The sequence below is a fragment of the Saccopteryx bilineata genome, chromosome X (genome assembly GCF_036850765.1).
Source record: "Saccopteryx bilineata isolate mSacBil1 chromosome X, mSacBil1_pri_phased_curated, whole genome shotgun sequence".
NCBI classification, from domain to species: domain Eukaryota; kingdom Metazoa; phylum Chordata; class Mammalia; order Chiroptera; family Emballonuridae; genus Saccopteryx; species Saccopteryx bilineata.
In genome coordinates, this window is record NC_089502.1 from 79666140 (window position 1) to 79688830 (window position 22691).

At 38.9% G+C, this 22691-nt stretch overlaps 1 protein-coding gene across 2 annotated transcripts; it reads right to left on the bottom strand.

Annotated features, from left to right (window-relative positions):
• Positions 1-10777: 10777 nt before the first annotated feature.
• NEXMIF (neurite extension and migration factor) lies at positions 10778-18878 on the bottom strand. Of its 2 annotated transcripts, none has more exons than XM_066249308.1 (3): positions 18751-18878; positions 13449-17339; positions 10778-12366 (listed from the first exon to the last, which is right to left on the bottom strand). In XM_066249308.1, the coding sequence occupies exons 1-3, from the start codon at positions 18827-18829 to the stop codon at positions 12344-12346; spliced, it is 3993 nt and encodes a 1330-aa protein (XP_066105405.1). In that variant the 5' UTR covers positions 18830-18878; the 3' UTR covers positions 10778-12343. The 2 variants fall into 2 exon arrangements, with proteins under 2 accessions (XP_066105405.1, XP_066105404.1); XM_066249307.1 differs by having other exon boundaries at positions 12968-17339.
• Positions 18879-22691: the final 3813 nt, after the last annotated feature.

A 22691-nucleotide genomic window follows, 5' to 3' on the forward strand; every position in this document is an offset into this window, starting at 1 on the left:
GTAACAGAGGGAATCTGGTCATTTTTTAAAAATAAACCATCATTCAGACTTAAATATAAATAAAACAGAAATTATGTAAGTTATTTATTCTTTCTCTGCAGACAGGTACCAAATGGCCCACAGACTGGTACTGGTCCATGGCCCAGGGATTGGGGACCACTGATCTAGAGTGTCATTTAAGACCAATATTTCTTTTTTTTTATAATTTTATTTTTAATGGGGCGACATCAATAAATCAGGATACATATATTCAAAGATAACAACTCCAGGTTATCTTGTCGTTCACTTATATTGCATACCCATCACCCAAAGTCAGATTGTCCTCTGTCACCTTCTATCTAGTTTTCTTTGTGCCCCTCCCCCGGGTCCCCCACACACCAGGCCAACGTTCTACCGCTGAGCCAACCGGCCAAGGCCACCACCACACTCTTATCAATGTCTCTTAGTTTCACTTTTATGTCCCACCTACATATGGAATAAGTTTGATCCTTCTCTTTCGTTTTTCTATCTTTTGTTTTTATGTGGTTGTATTCCATACATCTTTCCTCTGTTGCTATCTTTTTTAAATCATGTGCTTCTGTGGTGGATTTTTCAATGGTGGTTACCTTTAAGTAATGAAAAGGGTTCCTACCCTGTTCATTGAGGCGCACTATTTTGTGAGTACTTTTGCACTCCATCGTCCTTTGCTACTGTTAATCTCCATCCTCTTCCCCCCCTTTCTTTTTGTTGTTGTCACAGTTTAAATTTGGTTTTATTGTGTTCTTCTTGGAGCTTTTACTTGTGGCTTTGTTTTTTTTTTGTTCTTTGTATCTGATTGGAGAACCCCCTTTAGTAATTCCTGGAGTGGGGGTTTTTTGATGATAAATTCCTTCATTTTTTCTGTATCTGTGAATGTTTTTATTTCTCCTTCATATTTGAAGGATAGCTTTGATGGGTATAGTATTCATGGCTGAAAGTTCCTCTCTTTCAGGACTTTAAATATTGGGGTCCACTCTCTTCTAGCTTGTAGAGTTTCTGCTGAGAAATCTGATGATAATCTAATGGGCCTTCCTTTATATGTTGTATTCTTCTTTTCCCTGGCTGCCTTGAGAATTTTTTCTTTGCCATTGGTTTGTGCCAATTTCATTATGATATGCCTTGGAGTAGGTTTGTTGGGGTTAAGAAAACTCGGAGTTCTGTTTGCTTCTTGAATTTGAGGCTTTAGTTCTTTCCACAGGCTTGGGAAGTTCTCATCTATTATTTGTTTGAGTATGTTCTCCATTCCATTTTCTCTCTCTTCTCCCTCTGATATACCTATTATTCTTATGTTATTCTTTTTGATGGAGTCAGATAATTCTTGTAGGGCTATCTCATTTTTTTTTTAAATTTTTGAGTCTCTTTCTTCTTCTCTCTGTTGTGCCTCAAGTTGCTTGTCTTCTATTTCACTAATCCTCTCTTCTATCTGGCCTGTTCTATTAGCTAAGCTTGTTACTTTGTTTTTCAGCTCGTGAATTGAGTTTTTCATCTCTGTTTCATTTGTTTTTATAGTTTCAATTTCCTTGGAAATATATTCTTTGTGTTCGTTGAGTTGTTTTCTGAGCTCTCTAAATTGCCTTTCTGTGTTTTCTTGTATATCTTGGAGGATTTTTAGGATTTCTATCTTGAATTCTCTGTCATTTAGCTCCAAGGTTTCCAATATATTAAATTTTTTCTCCATAGATTTTTCCTCATCTAGCTGTGTTACCTCTCTTTCTTTTGTATCCATGATACTCGATTTTCTCTTCCTTAATGGCATCTGAGGGTGGTTTTGTTGATAGTATTAATGAGATTTAATAAAGAATAAAAAGTTAAAAAATAAAAAATAACAAATCGAAGAGTTGTTTTTTTAAAAAAATATTAATAATGAAATAAATAAAAATAAAATAAAATAAAATTTTTTAAAAAAGGAAATTATTCCCCCCCTCCTTTTTTCCTCTCCTCTCCTCTCCCCTCTTTCTTGAGAAAATCTTGTGGTGAACTGTGAATTATATTTTACTAAATAGAACAAACAATGCCTGTAATGGAGGGCCTGAAATGGGGAGAAGTAAGAAAAGGGCAAAAAAAAAAAAAAGAAAAAAAAAAGAAAAGAAAAGAAAAAAGAAAAAAAAAAAGGGCGTATGGACCCACAAAAAGCAAATAAGAAAAAAATTGGGTCAAGAATAAAATGATTTGCTTTTAGGTGTTGGTTGACTAAGAGTTATGATGAGAGGAATAAGAGGGAAACAGGAAAATGGGGGGACAAATTAAAAAAATTACTATTGTATTTAGTGGAACAAGAACTAGATAAAATGGAGAGCCAGGGATGGGAGCACTCTAGTGTGTTAAAAAGGTGAAGTTAAAACCCCCCAAAATGCCACAAATATAAGTTTGAGTCCCAGATAAGATGTTGTTTGTTATTGAGGTTTGAATGAGAGGAGACGTAAAGGAGAAAGGAAGAAACTAATATAGAGGGAGAAAAGAAAGAGAGAGAGATAGAGAAAAAAAGAGGGAACCACTAAAAGAAGAAAAAAGAAAAAAGAGGAGAGAGAGAGAGAGAGAGAGAGAGAGAGAGTTAAGGGTTTTGGAGTGCAACCCTCATAGAGAGAAAGGAAGAGTAAGGAAAAGATAATGGGAGATGTAACACTTATGGGTAGTGTAGTTCAAGGAGAGGAAAGAGTAAGACCGGCAGAGAGTTAAACGACCAAATTGGAGGAGGAATAAAAAATATCAAGAGTGAAGATAAGAGAAACAAACGAACAAATATAATAAAATGGGATAGGCTATAAAGTCTGTGGATTATTCTTGATTTTGAGAGGTTATCTTCTTGTTTTTTGTTTTCTCTCCCTCTTTCTGGTCGGTGACTCTGTACCTCGGGTTCTGCCCCTTTGGCACACTCAAAGAGGTTTGCAGTTGATAAGTCTCTATGGCGATGTCGTGTATTGTGCTTCAGTCTCGTTGGCAGTCGAGGCTCATTAGCATTTATAGGCTCCGACAGTGAGAGAGTCTGTGTTCCTGGAGCCTTTCTCCTAGTCTTTCCTTCCTCAATTAGTAGCCTGATAATCCAGCTATGGGGTTGCTGCTGCCTCTGCCTGGATAGTAAGAGGCTCAAAGAGCTGGCAACTCCCCACTCTATTCCCACTCAGCACAGGGCTCTGGGTAAGGCTCAGTCAGTCAGAGCTGCTAGCATAATCAGGCGGGGCTTCCACCCACTCAAAGACCTCTGGCTCTGCCACTCTGTGGGATAACACGGGTGCGCACTGCCGAGGCACTTGGAGGAATCTCTCGCCCACTATCTGCATGCGCAGACCAGGATATCAGGCCAGCCGCTTCTCACTCCGAGTGAAACCCCCGCCCGCACGGAAAAGTTGCAGCATTGGAATTGGCTCTCGCTTCGTCCCCGGGCACGGCTTTTTCAAGGCACTGGGGTGGCCCAAGATTCCACTTTTTGGCCCACACAAAGGCCCCTGACTCTGCCCCTCTGTGGGATAACATGGGCGGGCACTGCCGAGGCACTTGGAGGAATCTCTCGTTCACTATCTGCACACGCAGACCAGGATATCAGGCCGGCCGCCTCACCCTCTGAGTGAAACCCCCACCCACATGGAAAAGTTCCAGCATTGGAATTGGCTCTTGCTCCCTCCCCTTGCGCAGCTTTCCCAGGGCGCTGGGGCAGCCCAGAGATTCCACTTTCAGCCCACACAAAGGCCTCTGACTCTGCCTCTCTGTGGGACAACACGGGCGCACACTCCCGGGGCTTTGGAAGGAATCTCTCGCTCACAATCTGCACACGCTGACCCAGAGATCGGGGAAAATGGCTGTTCTTCTTGTCTTTCATTGTCTGGGTTTGGCACGAGTGTTAGCTTGTATTGCCCAAGTTGCTACAGGAACAATCTTTCCTCCACTTGGATCTCTATGCCACAACCTGCTTCGGCTGTTTGTGCTGCGGCCTGGATCTATTCACCCCCTTTGCCCACCTTGGTTTCTATATTCTCAGTTCCCAGTGAAAGCCGCCCTGCTTAGGTTAGTGAAGAAGGCGGAGCATTTCTTACTCCCTATTTCCTTCGGGGTTTGATTATGTATTTAGCCAATTTTTTGCTCGACCATACCTTCGGGTGTATTGCGAAACATCTGGAGGCTCCAAGGATAGGTTTTTCTGTTTCTGGTTGAAGATCTTGTTGAGTTTTGGGGGAGATTTATTGGTATCGCTTCCTACCACGCCATTACTCTGATGTCATCTCGCTGTAATTTCTTTATTCATGATAAGTCAATGGGAATGATAGTCTTGTTATACTGTTGTTTTTGTTTTGGTTGTTGTTGTTTTTTGACAGAGACTCTGGGATACTGAAATATAAATTTGGTCTAAATTACATGGCTAGTAAGTGGTGGACTAGGCTCACTATCAACTCTTATTCCAAAGCAGCAGGAAGAGTTGAAGGTGAGGTATTGGTTACTAGGAGTGACATTTTGTGATATTAGTTTCTCCATTATAATAGATAGAGTTTTTTTTTCTTTTCAGGCGCTTAAGGATAGTAAATCATTAGTTACTTAAACCAACAGTGCCCTGGCCGTTTGGCTCAGTGGTAGAGCATCGGCCTGGAGTGCAGGAGTCCCAGGTTCGATTCCTGACCAGGGCACACAGGAGAAGTGCCCATCTGATTCTCCACCCCTCCCCCTCTCCTTCCTCTCTGTCTCTCTCTTCCCCTCCTGCAGCCAAGGCTCCATTGGAGCAAAGTTGGCCTGGGCACTGAGGATGGCTCTGCGGCCTCTGCCTCAGGTGCTAGAATGGCTCTGGTTGCAACAGAGCAATGCCCCAGATGGGCAGAGCATCACCCCCTGGTGGGCGTGTCGGGTGGATCTCGGTTGGGCGCATGTGGGAGTCTGTCTGACTGCCTCCCTGTTTCCAACTTCAGAAAAATACAAAAAAAAAATAAACCAACAGTGGGTGTTTTTCTGTTTAAATTATTACAGTGTACCTCTTTATTTTATCTGTGGGTTCATAGAGGGCAAGGCATGTGCTTTATATTTATTTTTAATTTTTTCTCAGCATCTAGCACAATACCTGACAGAGCTAAATATTTATTGAAGAGTGGTTAATGTCAGTATTAATAGTTATTATATTTTTGAAGTGGTAGAGACAATATGGTTTATGCTGAAAATAACCATCTTGAGTTAGAGATAGGAACAGAGGTTTTGTCAGCTATTTGAAGGTTATTAGTTGTGAGATTCTTTACCTCAATGTGTCCTAATTTTTATAATGCAAAATAAGAAAGGTGCCTCTCTTGCAGGGATATTGTGAGAAATGATAATTCATGTAACATGCCTAGCACGTAGACAATAAATAAATGAGAATTATCTTGGGTCAGTAGAAAGAAGTAGCAAGACTAAAAAAACTTCATTATATATGTGGGGAAGATGTTTCAGGGAATTCATGCCCCTAATGCAAAAATTTTTAATTTGTGAATTCTCTGAAATTCTATGAAAAATTATGGTCATGTTCATTTTCTGGGGTGAAGGCTAATTGATTTTATTAGATCCTTAAACTGATTGATATGTGGCCTGAAATTTTAATAACCATAACTCCAATTAATTTAGATGGAATACTGTATTAAAAGTGTCATAATCACTCTTCTCCCAAATTAACTACATGGAAAGTTCAAATGCAACACAGATAAAAAAAGTATCTTTGACAAAGGAGCTAACATCTTCTGATACTATCTCAACTTTAGTCAAAAGAGAGAGAGAGAATAAAATGAAACCACAGGGAAAAGAATGGGATCACTGATCTACTCCAACTTTGCCATTTGTTCAGTTCAAGAAGGATCTTTCCTTAAGGCTATGTTGACCTCTGGATTCTGCATGGAGTAAAGAACATATATTTGTAATCTCCATCACATAGAGAACTCACAAAAATTGGGAGAAATAAAGCTTCAGAACATTAGGGGTTTTTAAGAGGTGTGCTCCTCATTCTTTTTACCCCCCCAAATTCACAATCATTTTCTGAGAATTGATAATAGTTTATTTATGTGGTTAGCCAGGGTTCCAGGCTCTCTCTGATGGGTGACTCCAGTTTTCCTGTTTTCCTACACATATAGAATATTAAAATACTGAGCAAAGTGAGAATAGAGTTTGGGAAAATACTGATTAAAGAAAACAGGATCCATGGGTGAGTAATAAGTAAAATGATGTAGGAATGGGAGGGAATTATGGAAAATCTGACATCTTTTGGGTATCAGGCAAATTAGCGTTTATTACTTTCAATAAACAACTTTGACACTTAGAGAGGACTGCATCTCTGCAGAATCCATTTATACCACAAAACATGGACACCATTTGTTTGTTCTAAGGTCTTTCAAGACTGGACACATTAGTAAATGATTTCTCAATTCATGGGCAGCAAAATTCCCTGCATAAAACTCCAGCCCAGTGCTTCTCAAACTTTAATATGCCTACAAATCAACTGGGAATTTTGTTAAAATACAGATTGTAATTCAGCAGAATCAGTGTAAGGTTTAGAATTCAGCATTCCTAACAAGTTCCCAGATGATGCTGATGCTGTTAGCCTTACTCAAATTGTTTCTCAAAGCATGGTGAGAACCTTCTATGGCAATTTGGCATTAATCAAAGGACTTGTCTTAAATAGAGTACCAAATTTTTGCAATTCTTTTCTTTTTCCCTATGTTTGTTTTAAATTGCAATTTTACATGTTAAATTAAATACATTAGGAATTTTATTTTGCATATTTTTCCCCTGTAAAAATTCATTCTTATTTTGTTTTATGATAGTATCAGTCTGTGATAGATTTGAGGAAAATAAATGGTACCTCACCACAGGTAGTTTGAGAAACACTGCTCTAGATAATGAAGAACTTTTTATTTGGGACATAGAATTTAATTGGAAATGGTTTGATTTCTGTTACATATGATTCTAAAGCAGTATTTTAAACTTTTCTTTTTATTTATTCCATAAACAATAACAAAACTCAGCTAGGTAACATTATGACAGTTTCACCATACACTCAGTCACAAATATTCAAAACCTTTGCAACAAGAACAACAAAACCAGAGGTGTTACAAGAATAATTTACAAGAAAATCTATAAAACAGCAAGAAACTCACAAATGTTCATTTTCTTTTGCACAAGATCACTATACTCTTTCACAACATGTTTTGTGTTACAAAATTCCCAACAAAAGTGTATTTTTTTCTTTGTGTGGTTTTTAAAACCAGAAACTTTGAAGTAAATATCCTTTATTAGCACCTTGTGGTGCACAAAAGGAAAACTCTCACATACAGACACTTCACAGCACTTTTCTAAGAAAAATATACACTTACAAAATATGTTACAAATTGGCACACTTAAAAATATACAAGCTTTTGTAGGCGTCTTAAGACTGATCCTTAAGCTTTATACTTCAATTGACTCTACAGATTATTTATAAAACTTAACTCTAAAAGAAAAAAGGCAAGTAATTTCCTAAGTTTTTAAAGTTGGAGTGTCATATATCAAACAGAAATTTGGGTTACATTCATAAAAAGGGCTTCTAACACTTTTATTTTAAATGTTCTTAAATATTTAAGGGGCTTAGGAGAGGAGAAAAATGGGGATACTCTTTTTTTAAGCACCATAAATCAGTAACTTACTAAAGAGGTGCATTCAGTTTTATGGAACTTAAATTAAGGACTAGTACATTCAAAACTCTGTAGGCAGCAAACCCTAGTCAGTGCTACAGGTATCCCAGTAGAGCATGTTAAGCTTTCTCACTCCTCACTGAGAGTAAAAAATAAAAGGCCTCTTCCAGTTTTCATTCTAAGCCTGTGTGTGTGTGTGTGTGTGTGTGTGTATGCGCGTACACGCGCGTGCCTGCGCGCTGTAAAACTAAGTGTCTCTCAGATGCAAAATGATTTAAATATCTCCTTTCTTCCTTTTGAAGGGGATGTTTTTAATGAGCCAGAAACCAGTGAGCCTGTTAGATGGACATACATCTTTTCTAACATTGGTATCTATTAACCCAGATACTGATTTTAAAAGCCTCATTCATACCTTCATCTTTGTATTAAGCCTCTTTTAAGTTGTTCTTAGTAATGATTCTGAAACAAGAGCACATCTCAAGTATTATGTAGTTGTAATGGGGGTTCTGCTTCATGACTGGAGCTACTGCTTAACAATCTGAGTAAAAAAACAAGACAAAAATGAAAACTCGTGCCTTAAAGGATAGACTGAGCACTGTCATCAAAATAATGCCATGTAAACAAAAACTCCTTAAATTAGATAATTTTTTAGTAATACAGAATAAAACAAACATTTCTAGTTCTAGCAGTAGTTAGGACTAGCTAGTACTCTATTCTCCTCTTCAGCGCAGCAACTTAGCTCTCTTCAATTCTTGGAACTGTTCTGAGAGCATCTGTAAATTGAAGGTGTGGCAGATCTGCATCAGACTGGTTCAACTTGGTAAGAGCAAGCCTGGTTAAGAAGTTCTTGGCTATGGTTTTTCTCCTTTAGGCAGTAAATACTTACTACAATTCACTGTAACAGAACTTAACTAAAACTGCAGAACCTCACATAACAGGACATAGGATGTTATCCAGAGTTTTTTTTACAGCTTGTGAAACATCCTTTATGCTTCTCTGTTATATACACACATATTTCCCTTCCCCTAGCACTCATACAAATGCATCTCAGCAAAGAAAAAGTTCAGAGAAGATGAAAGTTGTCACAAAAGCCCACCTAGCACCAAGGACTTCAGGGAGATGGCTAAATAACTGATGGTCAAGGTAGTACAGGAGATTTGAAAACATTTAGGAAATGGTAAGGCCTGAACACATAATTGCACAGAGTAACAAGAAGTTAGAAGAGAAAGCTGGGAGGAAGCAGTATAGGAATGTGGTAGATGAGACACTAGAGAGGCCATTGGTTCAAGCCATTACCACAGCCCAAATATAATCCCAAAGTCTTTGAAGAACCTTGGTCAAGGCCACTGTTTTAACACCCTGCTCCACACAGTCCAGTACCTAATCAGGGCAGAAAGGGGATCAGGTCTATTCTCAGAGATTTTCATGGAAAAGGAGTTTTCAACTTTGCTCTGTCATGTGACAATTGTGTGTGTGTGTGTGTGTGTATGAACATGTGTTTGAAATTAGATTTGAAAATCGCCAAAGCAATTAAAGGTAATTAAGAATGAGAAGGTTATTCTCTGAACTTCTGCAAGAAAATAGTCTGGCTAAGGTTCTTATACACTGACACTTTGGGAAGGTAGAATATGAGATTATAAAAGAAAAGAAATTCTAAGACCAAGGACTGAGATTAAGTAAGAACAACAAGTGAGAATACCATTCCCAGGAAAGTAAAAATTAAAGAGGATTTATTTGGGAAGGCATTAATAGGAAGCAGCTTCTCAGAGAGTAGAGGTTTATAGGTAGTGGCAATCAGGAATTTTAGACCAAGGAATATTTTATATATCTGACTTGAGAGATCAGTGTTAGAGCAAAACACTATTTTTATATCATTGGTCCTCACTCCACTAAGGCAGCTGGTTGAATAAGGGATCTTCAAAAAGTCAGGCCTACTATGTTGTCACAGGAAAAAAATTGTGAGAGGAGAGACAGGGTCAACAAAGCCCTAAAAACCAAAGAAGTCAGAACATCATGTACTGACAGGGATATTAAGAGAATAAGCATCTTTTGACTAGTCCTATTGCTCATTTCTCAAACTCAGTTTCTTATTACATATTAATACAAAGTGATTGGTTACAGGTTATTAATTGATATGTTAAAAACATAAAATGCACTTAGGCCAATAAAAAAAGGTACTTTGAAATGGCAATTCTTTTTGGAGTAAGGGATGAACCATTCCCTAAAATTGGCCCCTAATGAGCTCCAAAGGATAGTAAGGTGTGACAAGAAAATTGTTTGTTTCCAACAGTTTCAGGTTGTCTTTCTACTCACCCCACCCTCTTCCCCAAAGCTGAACTGATACTGAGAAAAACTGGACAATTACTCCCATATTATTTTTATAAAGCACATTGTATTCATGGAACATTTTATTCATTTCTTCTTTTAATTGCTAGCAGGTGACTTTGAAGTCTGAAGTCTTGGGGATCACAATATAGGCAGACTTGGTGATTCCAAACCAAAATTCAGCTGCAAAATAGAAAAACAAACACACAAACAAACAAACAAACAAACAAAAACAAATACCAGCTCCTAGGAACCAGCCATAGAATTTAGTGCAAACAGCTAGCTATCAAAGAGGTGAAATAGAAGAAAGTGTTCCAATTTGATTATTTTCCCTTCTGGATGGCAGCTGTAGAGCAAGAGACATGTTGCATCTGGTGCCTTTTGAGTAAGTAATTTTCCAGGAGTCATCACACACAGAGCATCAAAGCCTAGAAACAGACCTGAAGCAGTTTAAAAAAATGCTCCTCGCCCACCCATCCCCACAGACGCACACAATCACACCATCAAGAACACAGGCTTGTTCATTTTATAGCCTAGTTATAAGAAATAGAGCAGATGAAAGGAATCATGAACTGGGAAGTGTGTATGCTAATCTATGTGACAGGCTTCCTTCCATTTCTCTCTGACTAATTTCAAATGTTTCTTCTCTGTTTGTGAATATATTTAGGTGGCAATAACTAGGTAGATTCATATTTTGCTTAAATTTTCTTTTTGAAACATCTTCCCGTTTTTTAAAATCCCCTTTTCCCCCACCCACTTATTCTCTACCCTCCCACTCACAGCTTATATATTCAAAAGTTAATAGGTTAGTAACAATATTAGTAAGAATAGTAATGTTAACAACAACAACAACCAACAACATTAATAATATTAATCCCCTATATCTGTATAGCACTTTACGATCTACAAAGCGCTTTCACATCCATCATCTCATCTGTGCCATAATGCATCAGTCATCAGACACAAAGGTCTTCAACTGTGCAAGGAAAATAGATCAAATGTTAGAAGGAAAGTGGTAAATCAAGGGGAAGAAAAAGCTAATAGTGAGGGATGTTGGAGTTATGAAATTTAAGAAGGGGGGATAGGACTGAATAAAAAATGTGATTTCAAAAATATGTATAAAAACTGAAATTTAAGTTTAGTGTGTGGCATCAAATACTAGTCATCCTCAGACTAAGTATATATGGCCCAAATTAGTAATTACCACAAACTACTCAGTTTAGCTGATATATATATATATATATATATATATATATATATATATATATATATCTGTAAATATATGTAACTCATAAGAGTTATACTGGGATGCCTTAACATTTTCTTTAAGTGACATTGGCATTGCAAGATTAAACACTTAGAGAACAACTAAAGCTGTGATATGAGTGCACTTTTGACAAAACTGGAATAAAACATGTAGGAAACTACTCAAATAAAAGCAATCTATGTACTTCATTTATCATTAGTGTTGATTTTATAGCTATTTTATAATTTATCCCAGACTATTATAAAATATATAAAACTGAGATATAAAGTATCAGCAATATAACTTTGCACTTTAAATAATTTTCAGCTACAGATTTTGCTTTTAGAAAACAAACTTTAAAGCAGCTCTTTTGTTTCCTTGTAAAAGGTTCTGTAAATGTATATACCTGGGTCCCTGATGGACTTAGCCGTTGTGACTTCCAGACTTTTCCAACATTTTAACTGTTGGACAATGGAACAAAAAAACCTTTATCATGCCATGTTTAATTCTTCATGTTTTCACACAGGACAACAGAGTTTAAAATTTTTAACTAATGTATGTATGCACATATATATTTAAAAATTCATTAATGATTTTTAAACTGTGGGGTGAATTTGTAAGATGAAGTAAGGAAATTTGGCACATTTCAAACAGCATCCTTTAAGTTTGGGTAAATTGTGTAGCATGACATATTTTTTCCACTGTGATCTATAGGTGCTATCCACATAAGTGGGGGAGGGCGGTGGTTAATAGCAAGAACCACTGGAATGTTCCTAGTAAATCAACAGGGACAAGCTCCCCAAATACTCACAACCAAATGTTGATATAGAAGTAAAAATATATACAATAGAGTCACTTGTTTGTAGTTTGGCACAATGTTTTCCTTTTTTTCCCCTTGGGTAAATAGTGCATAAACTACTTGTGCAAGTTTGTGACTTTTAAAGTCTTTTACGTAGAATATCAGATTAAAGTTTGCTTCCAAAGACTTATTCTCACACTTTAAGTCTTTTCTTTAAGCACTTACATGTTAACATACATACCACAAGGCATATTTTGAAAGAAATAAAATACAAACATCAAATGTCTTTCTGGAAAATGCGAGCCTCTTCTTCAAATACAGGTAAAACCCAAAATGCTGTTTCTGCTTTTAGGAGATTGTAGTCGGAATCCCTGCAGAAAAACCAAACAATTTATGCCATCTTAGTTAGTTTTAGTGTATGCCCCACAAAGGGATCACAAAATCTAAATTTGTTTACATCATACTAGACATCGTATGATGCAGAAAAAGATACAAATAGCAGGGGGCCCTAGAAAGCACTGCTAACTACAGCAGGATGAGATTTTGTTTTCCAAATTATGTTCTTTTTACTTAAATAATCTTTGACTTTTGTCTGTATAACTTCTTAATTCTGTTGTTGAATTTTTCTTTCTGCAAAACCCTGCCCTTTCCCAAATCGCTGAAGAGCATATTTTAATTCTATTTTCTTGATAAATAAAAACTAATCTTGAATAGCAGAAAATGTAGCCTTGTCAGAGCTTATACCTAGCCAAGCCACAATCAAATTGTCCCAATCTTTTGGGTGGCTTAAAGGTATAAGGATTTTCATGCAGTGTTTTCTTTTCTTTTTAATCTGAAAAAGAAGGGAATTGGGCAGTTTCTTTCATGCAAACTTTTGCTTTCAAGAGGGGGGAAATGATGGACTGTGGACTTAGTAGGTAGGAGGAGGAAAGGTAAGGGTGCATCATCTCAGTCATTTTGGTGCAGTATTACCTCAGTTTTTCAAAAGAAGCTGTTCCAGCCTCATCCTTGTGGACCTGTTCTCGCTCCATATGCTTTCCCTTACACTTCTCATCTCTCGGGGCCTTGGAGCTGGATTTGTGACGATATAACTTTTTGTGTGTTTGTCCGTTAGTGCCTAAAGTGCTCAGGTTATTATACTTTTTATCAAGAAAGGCAGAACGAGAGTCCTCATTATAACCAGGCATGTTTGCATGACCAGGATCACCTATTGCTGCTTTCCCATTGCTTTTACTCACACCCTTGATGGACCTGTGATTCTTAGTGGCTCCTGGTGACCCACTGTTGACTTTTTTCTTAGATTCCTGTGGTGTTCCAGCCAATATTTTGAGGGTTTTTAATTTTAGACTATTAGACTCAGGGGAATAGAATATGTTGGGGTCCCCACGGTGCTGCACGGGTTCCCAAAGGGGCTCCATGGAAGCCATCATGAATCTCTGCACATCTGCCATACCAGAGGCAATGTTGGACAAGATATAAGAAGGCTCCTGAAATTCCCGCTGATCATCATCTAGGAGGCTGTTGGTGTTGGTACTCATGGTCATGTCGCTCCAGCCTTGGCTGCTGTCTTTCCCCAAAGTCCAATCTCCAGAAAGCCCCCTCTGACTTGCCATCTTCATAGAGGCCCCAGGACCACCATATTGGATACATTCGGTCAGTGTCTTCCCTGTGGAGGATATGCTGTTGATTTGACTTCCCCCATGGCTGATGCCAATTTGCACTTTCTCTCCATTGATTGCAGCCATGTATTTCCCTTTCTTTGTTGACTTGGGGACCTGGCGGAAGGTTTTTCCAGTTGGCTTTTCAATCCCTTTGTTGGTAACTTTGGAAGATTTTTTCCTGGTGTTTTTCTGAGAAGAACTTTGGTTCATAGCCCCACTCTTGTTGGGGGAACTTTTCTTTCTTGATTTCGACATTTTGTTGTTGGTATTCATTTGACCAGATGGATCATTAAATGATAAGCAAGGGTTTTTTTGGTGTAGGCTGACAGAATCCTCATCATTGAACATATGGAACTGAAACTGATGGTTATTTAAAGAAAATCCATCTTCCACTTGGACTTGCTGTGAAAGGGCACTGCAGTCCCATTTGATCTTTTCCATATTGCCCAGTGGTCCTGGGACACCCTCTTGGAACCCCTTCAGCATTCCTAGCGTCTTCATACTCTCACATCTGGTAATTTGAGGGGAAATACTGGGGGTGTCAGGTGGGGACATCTCTGAGAGGGAAGAGTGGCGGAATTTGTCAGGAGTAAAGTTGGAAATATCCAGGAGGTCAGTGGATTCCTTTAGTGGTGTTATTTCATCAATGCTCTGCTGGATCACCAGCTTAGGGCTGCAATGGGCCAGGAAGTCATCAGTGATATCATCATCACCATCCCTTTCACAAGATTTCAAGCTTAAGGAGCAATAATTGCTTGAATTGACAGAGAGTGGGGTAATGGAATCAAAGCTAAAGAGTCGACCATTATCCATATTGACTGGGCCTTGCTGGAAAGGAAAGCAGATATCTCCATTATTAAAGTGACATAATTGATAAGAGTCATCAGATGGAAGATGGGTGTCTTGCACAGAGGCATATGGGACCTTGTTGCAACTACTGCCACTGCTATTGAGGCAAATTGGATTGTATGTCGCAGCTGTGAGGTTATTTTCCATGGACAATACCCGGGAGACTCCAAATTCACTGGATTGGGTTTCAGCTGTCTCCCTTGAGACTTCAGATATGAATTCTTGGGTACCAGAAGTAGGCTTGTTGGGCCACACATCTGCATAGTCGCTTGATTCCATTTTGAAGTTTTGGGATGACTGCTGCAGCTCAGACTCAGAGGGTGAGGAAAGCACACAGTCCTGGGCAGGCTGGAGAGGTACAAATGATTTTTCTGTCTGAGTGAGGCTGTCTTCATTTTGCTCTGGAGGATGGTGAGTAAAGTATGAGACACCAGTATTATTTGACAAGTCAGAAGAATCTAACAGTGTCTGCAGATACCCTCCAGGGATAACAGGTATATTGGTGGCAACATTAGCAGATGATAGAGGAATTTCAGAAGAGCAGGTTGTTGGTAGGAAGGTAGAATTGTTAGCAACCTTTGCCTCATGAAATTCAGATAGATGGGAACTGTTTGAGGTCCCAGGGATACCTTCACTATTTAAATCAGCCTTGGAGGATCTGTCTTCCAAAAGAAGGCTCATTTGAACAACTGGCTTGCTTTCTTGCCCAGCTTTCATTTTCTTAGATTTTAATCTGGCTTCACTTTTAAACTTGATTTTGTTCAGTACTTTCCTCTCTGGCCCCTTAAATTCTGCATCTTGGGCTTTGAATTTCACTGAATCAGATCCTGTGATGTCATTTGAATGTGATCCATTTGCACAGCTAGGAGCAACCAGAGGGGCTGGTTTCAGTGTACCTTTCAGGCTTCCATCTTCTTTAAGACTATTAGCTTGTCTCTGATCATTGCAGAATGAAACTTGCTTACCATTTGCTGAAGTTTCCATGGATGGGATTCTCTGAATCCTGTGCCTGTTGCCAAGTTTAGATTTTCGTTTGCGAGCAGGTGGCAGGAATGACCCCTCAAAGCTACCTGATTCAAAGCTTTGCTTTGCACATAAGTGTATCTTGTTGGAGTCTGTGCTGCTGTTTCTTTGCTTCCTCTTCTTCTGCCAGAAGTCCTTCAAGGGCGCCAGCTTGGCATATTTGTTTAGCTGGAGCTCACTCAAATTCACTGTTGTCTCACTAGCATCCACCCTACCCAACTTCACCAGCATGTTCTTCTCACCTTTAAAGCGATTGATGATAATGTATTTTATAATAACAGGGGGCTCTTTACGGGTTACTTTTCTTCTTTTCTTGGGACACCATTCATCATCATCTTCCTCTTTGGAACCAACTGGAAGCCATTCTTTCCTCTCATTTACTTTTTCACCCTCTAATGAATCAACATCATATAGATAATCTTCACTGTACCTGACTTTTCTCTTTGCTCGCAGCCCATAGTTCTGCTGGGAGGAAGAGCTGCCAGAATTATTGTCCCGAGCCATATAGCGGCTACAATCTTTGATCTCCTTCATAGCATCATAAGAGGCCTCAATGAAGGAACTGTCTTCACGGAAATTCCCTGATGCCTCCAAGGAATTGGCAAGATGGCCCTGTTTTGGACTCTTAAATTGCCCTCCCTCAGTCCCACTGCATGGTTTATTTAAGGCAGACTTTTCTCCATTATCCTTTCCATCTTTTTTCTCTATACCTTTGTCTTCCTGTCCTTCTTCTTTGCCTTTTTTCTTGTCCAGATTTTTGTCTTCTTCCCCCCAGATGATACTCACGTCAGGGACCTTGAATTGGGAAAGATCATTACTCTGCTTCAGGGCCCCACTCTTAGACTCCCGCTTGGGGCAGGTAGTAAAGACACTAGGGAAAAAGTTGAATTGGGCATCTTCCTGCATCAGAAGGGTGGTCTTGTCTCGAACGTTGTCTTGGAAGGACTCATATCGAATTTTCAGGGAGCAGACATCACTACCCAATGTTGACTCATCATCATCAAACATGTAGTTATCCACATCCTCTTCAGAGAATAGGTTGACAGACAGCTCATTCTTGGAACAGAGGTCAAGCAGTTCAATCTTACTCTCACTAATGAAAGTCTCAAAGTAACCCCAGTCCTGACTGGAATTTGCCAGCAAAGCCTCTTCTGTGTTGCACTTATCTAACAGTAATGCCTCATAATAGCTTTTCTGAGCTGGATCCTCCAAGTCAATGTCAGGTTTCTCAGCATCTCGTCTATCTCCTGCCCTTGATTTGTGTAGGGGGAAGCCAAGGAGCTGATCTGAGAGCAGCTGCTCTCCATATTTTATGTTTTCTCCAGCATTAATACACTGAATCCCTATATCAGAGACTGCACAGGTGTCATATTCCCTATTTAGATCACCGACTTTTAGACTGATCCCTGGCTCAGGATCTACTGCATCCTTGGATTCCATGAAGCAGCCCAAGCAAGTTCGGCTTGGTTGCATGAGGCAGTCCCCATTCAGAGCTGACATGCCTGAAGGCTCCATAATGGCGAATGAAGCTTTCTCACACTCATTGGGCAGTGACCATGTGTTCAGCCCTTTTCCAATGCCAGATGTAAGGGAAATGGCATTCACAGAAGCACTATTAGCAGCATGCGCAGGTGCTTCAGTCAGGTCCAAAGTAGAGGGAGGGTTCTGTATACAGGGCTTCTTGGAGGGCAGAGGCAAGAGACCCCTGGGATACATCAGGGTTTCTTTCTGAACCACTGGTATAGGCTGGATAGATGCAGCAGCCTCTAGAGCTGCAAATGACTTAATTGGCATATCCTGGTTCTCTGAGTCTAGAGAAAAAAGGAAAAAAATGATAGGAATAAAGTTAAAAGCCTTAGACCAGACTCATTAACTCTCTTTTGCTTGGTCAGTTTCTGGTACTTGATCTTATTATATAACCTAGGCCTCAGTTTCTCTACCTTAAGAACAAGAAATTACAAAGTTCAAGAACAACCCTGATTTTATATTGAATATTCATGTGAGTAAAAAAGTATTATTTTTTGCCCTGGCTGGTTGACTCAGCAGTAGAGCGTCAGCTTGGCGTGTGGAAGTCTGGGGTTCAATTCCCAGTCAGGGCACACAGGAGAAGCGCCCATCTGCTTCTCCACCCTTCCACCTCTCCTTCCTCTCTATCTCTCTCTTCCCTTCCCACAGCCAAGGCTCCATTGGAGCAAAGTTGGCCCAGGTGCCGAGGACGGCTCCGTGGCCTCTGCCTCAGGCACTAAAATGGCTCCAGCCACAACAGAGCAACGCCCCAGATGGGCAGAGCATCGCCCCCTGGTGGGTATGCTGGGTGGATCCCAGTTGGGGAGTGCATGCAGGAGTCTGACTGCCTCCCTGCTTCTAATTTTGGAAAAATACAAAACAAAACAAAAAACTTTATTTCTTTAGGTTCACCTTTTTCTTCAGACAGAGACTTTCCCCAGAAATTAAGAAATATTGAATTGATTGCTTGATCAATTGGAAAGTCAAGGCTTTCAGAATAAGAAAATGCTCAGATGGGATATTCATGGTTCTGAGCTGTGAGGCTGTCTTATTCTTCAGACCTCTGTTCTGGAAGCTCATTCCAAATCTACATGTTTCAAGTCTCACATCAGAGTTTATTTCTAATTCACTAGGAATTTTGAGAAATTTAAGTAATTATCTGACAGATTATTTGGGAGAGGAAAGGGATTGGGTTAGATATGTCTTAGAGACCTTTCTAGTTCAGTTAGAGATTTGGTGGAATAAAGTTTAGGACAGGGGTCCCCAAACTTTTTACACAGGGCCAGTTCACTGTCCCTCAGACCGTTGAAAGGCCAGACTATAAAAAAAAACCTATGAACAAATCCCTATGCACACTGCACATATCTTATTTTAAAGTAAAAAAACAAAATGGAAACAAATACAATATTTAAAATAAAGAACAAGTAAATTTAAATCAACAAACTAACCAGTATTTCAATGGGAACAATGCTCCTCTCATTGACCACCAATGAAAAAGGTGCCCCTTCCGGAAGTGTGGAGGGGGGCCGAATAAATGGCCTTAGGGGGCTGCATGCGGCCCGCGGGCCGTAGTTTGGGGACCCCTGATTTAAGATTAACATCGACCTCAGAGGCATTCTAGACTTAACCTGCCCAGACATGGTGGATACTAAAAATCCATAATAACACCAAAGACTACTATGAGAGATATTATATACTATAATTAAATTCCCTTACCATTTTCTTTGACCCCGTTAATCAGAGTGTTTTCTCCATTGGCTGAGGCAATAAGAGCCTTATCTTGTTGGTTATCCATGAATGTAACCTCTTACAGTTTCATTCCAAGTCCAAATGCTGTCCAACCTGCACATTTCAAATATATATCAGTCATTAAACTTGTTTTTCTCTGTTTTAAGGTTATTTCAGCTAGAGAGGTCTTATTAAGCTTGCTGGAATTTACCTGTTTCCAGAGTGGCTTCATTATTGCTATTGTATTGTTTCATAGTTTACATGTACCATTTAAGTCCATTTAGAAACTTACACTTCATTCATACATCTTAGATCCCTCTATCCCTCTGAGGAAGCAGGCAAACTTGTACTTTCTTCTAGATAGTAGCACATTTAACTTAATCATAACTGTCCAGTTAAGAAGGATGCCCCCTGGCTGGTTTTGTTCAGTGGATAGAGTGTGGGCCCCGTGTGTGGATACCCCAGGTTTGATTCCCAGTCAGGGCACATAGTAGAAGCAACCATCTTCTTTCACCCTCCGTCTTCCCCTTTGATTGTCTGTTCCCCTCCCACAGTCAGTGGCTCGACTGGCTTGAGCAAGCATTGGCCCTGGGCACTGATAGCTCAGTTGATTTGAACTTAGACCTCATATGGGGGTTTCTGAGTGGATCCCAGTTGGGACACATGTGGGAGTCTGTGTCCCCCCTTCTCAATTAAAAAAAAGGGAAGGATGCAAAATGGAGTCCAGGGTAACCTGGGATTAAGAGGTGTGTTCTTATGCGGAGATTGGCTTTAATTCTTCTTGCTTCATTCCTATTTCAGACGATTTGAAGCTCTTCAAATACAAGCCAATCCATACACACACACATACACACACACACAAACACACACATTTACATCACACTCAGATATTCTCTCTGTGTACCTTAAAATTTGACTGCTAAGAATAAAAGAAGTATAGAATTCTTTCTTTGGTTTCTTGACTTATGAAGTTGAAAAGTATCATGGTGGTCACAGGTATCCTTCCAAGTCTACAGCAAGATTTTAAGATGTGACTACAAAGAATATCTAAAATTTATTAAAAAATTCCCAACATCATCTTCTATTTTAGGGTATAGAACACATATCTATAGTCCCTTATCTCCTGCCCACCAACCTGGGTGGTAGATATATGCAAAATGATAGCACTCAAGGCTACTTTACATGAGGTGTCTACTGTGTGCCACTACAACATCTATAAATCCCTATTGTTTTCAATCTTCTTTTCCTAGACCTTCTCTTCAGGCAAGTATACTATTCTGTATTTAAAAAACAAGCAGACTACTGATGGCCAGTCAGCTATTACAAGAACCTCAATTGTATACTCATTTATCCTAATATATGCATATAGCATAAAAGGTAGGCCCAGCATTGACAGAACAAAAAGCAGTAAGCAAAGACTATTTTATATGGTTCAATCAATATGATATTTTACCTATCTAGGCCTATTTTCTTATCTGTAAAATGAGAAGCCTTTATAAGGCAATCATCAGTTTTAAAAAATATTAGGTGATTCTGGGTTTCTCCTAACATTCATATATACCAGAATTGCCAAAATTTTTTTTTCTCATTTATACAAGATCTGACTTAAGTAGCCAATAAACCTCAGCTACCCGGGAAAAGAGAAAAAGATGCTTAGTTGCTGTATTTATGCAGAAAGAAAAGCTGGAGACTTCTAAAGGGTATAAAAGAATGCTAGTAATGTTAAAGTCCCCATCCCTTGGCAAGGAGGGCACATTTGTTGTGGAACTGAATGAACAGATTAGATGGCTGAGCCACTGCTTTTCAGAGGATCCTATGGGTCTGACAGAGTCATACTGCCATTAATGGATTGCTCCGTGTATCTTTCTTTTTTAAGAAACCCAAAAGAACTTCAGGTATAATTTTATCCTTCTTTAACCCCTCCACTAATTCCATTTTGCAGGGATTTAATAAGGGAGAAATTATTTTTAGATTTCAATAATTTATTGTCTTCTTGTCTATTATGCTTAAGGTTAACTATAAGAAAGTCTGTTTTTATTACTAGGAAGACCAAGGCACAGCAAAAGAAAAAAATAAAATAACATAGTGGCAGATCTATGAAAGGAACCCGAGTATCCTCACCAAAAGACTAGGAATTTTTTTCTTAAAACACAAAATGCTTTTCTATAATTCTTAGTATTTCCAACCTCTGACCCCTAAAGGGTATAGAAATATCAATTTCTATGTATTACTAATCTGCACTTCCACCCCCTTTTAGGTAATGAAATCACCAACAGCCGCCAGAGGCAAATATTATTAATAAAAATTAATGTGCCAAAAATATATAGAAGCAATACATTTAACTATGAATAATTTTCCAATCTTATCAAACAAGGTAAGAACACAACGTCAGGGAACATGTTAGTGCTGTTGTAACTTTACTTTGGGATGTTATTTCCAGAAGAACATAAATTTCCTTTAATAGAAAATCTGACCAAGCACCCAGGATTTATGGCTCTGAAGTAAAGGGAATCTTACAGGGTCGATAACAGGGATATACACTTAGGCAAGAGATAAAGAAGAGGTGCAAAGGGGTATGGGAGCTTGAGTTGGAAAGAGATATAAAAGGGAATGAATATGCCCACTAGGTGGTAGGCTGGATACAGTTACAGCAGCTTTGTCATTTTGCATTTATTATCACCTTGTATGATTGCTTCTATTAAGTTCTCATATTTCTTTCAAAGGGAAAACTTAGTATTAAAGATATTAACTTAATTATGATCAATTACTTAGGCCTTTGTTCTATAAAATTAGAAGGCTAAACCATAAGCAGACAATCCTTCAGTTCTTTCCTATGACTCTTCAAATATCAGCTCTAAACAGAACAACCTAAAGGTATATATTTTGCCACATTTTCATTTATTTATACTTTAGCTGTTTATGAAAAAGACTTGAGAGGGATTATAATTTTCTATAGCTATAACACAAAAACAGCTCTGGGATTGCTTTAGCTTTTTCTCACTGGTCAGCATTTTAGGACACCTTTCATGGGGCTTTAAAAATCTATTTTTAGCTAAAATTTATTAACACTTTTTGAATAATGTAGAACAAATTGCTTTGCTGAGCATGATATCCTGCAGTGTAATGGCATTGAAATAACATTAACATAGAGACAGGTATTTTGAACCAAGAGAATGCTCAGTTAAACCAGAAAAGCAACCTCTCCTACCTGTCCTCCCCACCTTGGGTGGGCCTGAGGGGGGCTCATAGCTGCTGTCCCAGTAGGCTGCTATGCTCTTTCTCAAGTAACTTTAAGCATCAGGTCTCACAGTCTAGATGACCCACACCAACATTTGTGTTGGGGGTTGTCCTTGGTCTTTTCCAATTGGAAAAAAAAGCAAGGCATAAAAATAAATCATGGTTCTGCCTATAGACCTGCGACAACATAGCCTTTGAAATTTGAATAATGCTGATCTCTGGAAAACCACTTTAAATTAATTCAACAATTGAGTCACACTTGTGATCATGTTAGTACCAATAGAAAAGACAGATGAATGAGCTATATCCATGTTCTCAAAGTGCTCAGAGTATATTGGGAAAAACAAGTCGTAGACAGATTCTAACTAATATATAATACAGTGAAAGAGAGGCAGAAGGTTTCTATGAGAGTTTCAACAAGAAGAAAAATCAATTCACTTTTAGAGAACAGGGATATCAGGAAAGGCTTCACTAGTAATAGCAACATTGAAGATGATCTTGAAGGATGGTCTTTCAGGAGGTGGATGTGGGGAAGCATAGAGGAAAGAAAGGCATTCCAGGCTAAAGGAATTTCATGAGATGCTATGAGTCTCTCACCACTCCAGTCTATTCTCTAAACAACTGTTTCTGAATTATAGAGGAATCCACAGGTTTGGTTAGGGACTTAAATGGAGCAAGCAGGTAGGACTACT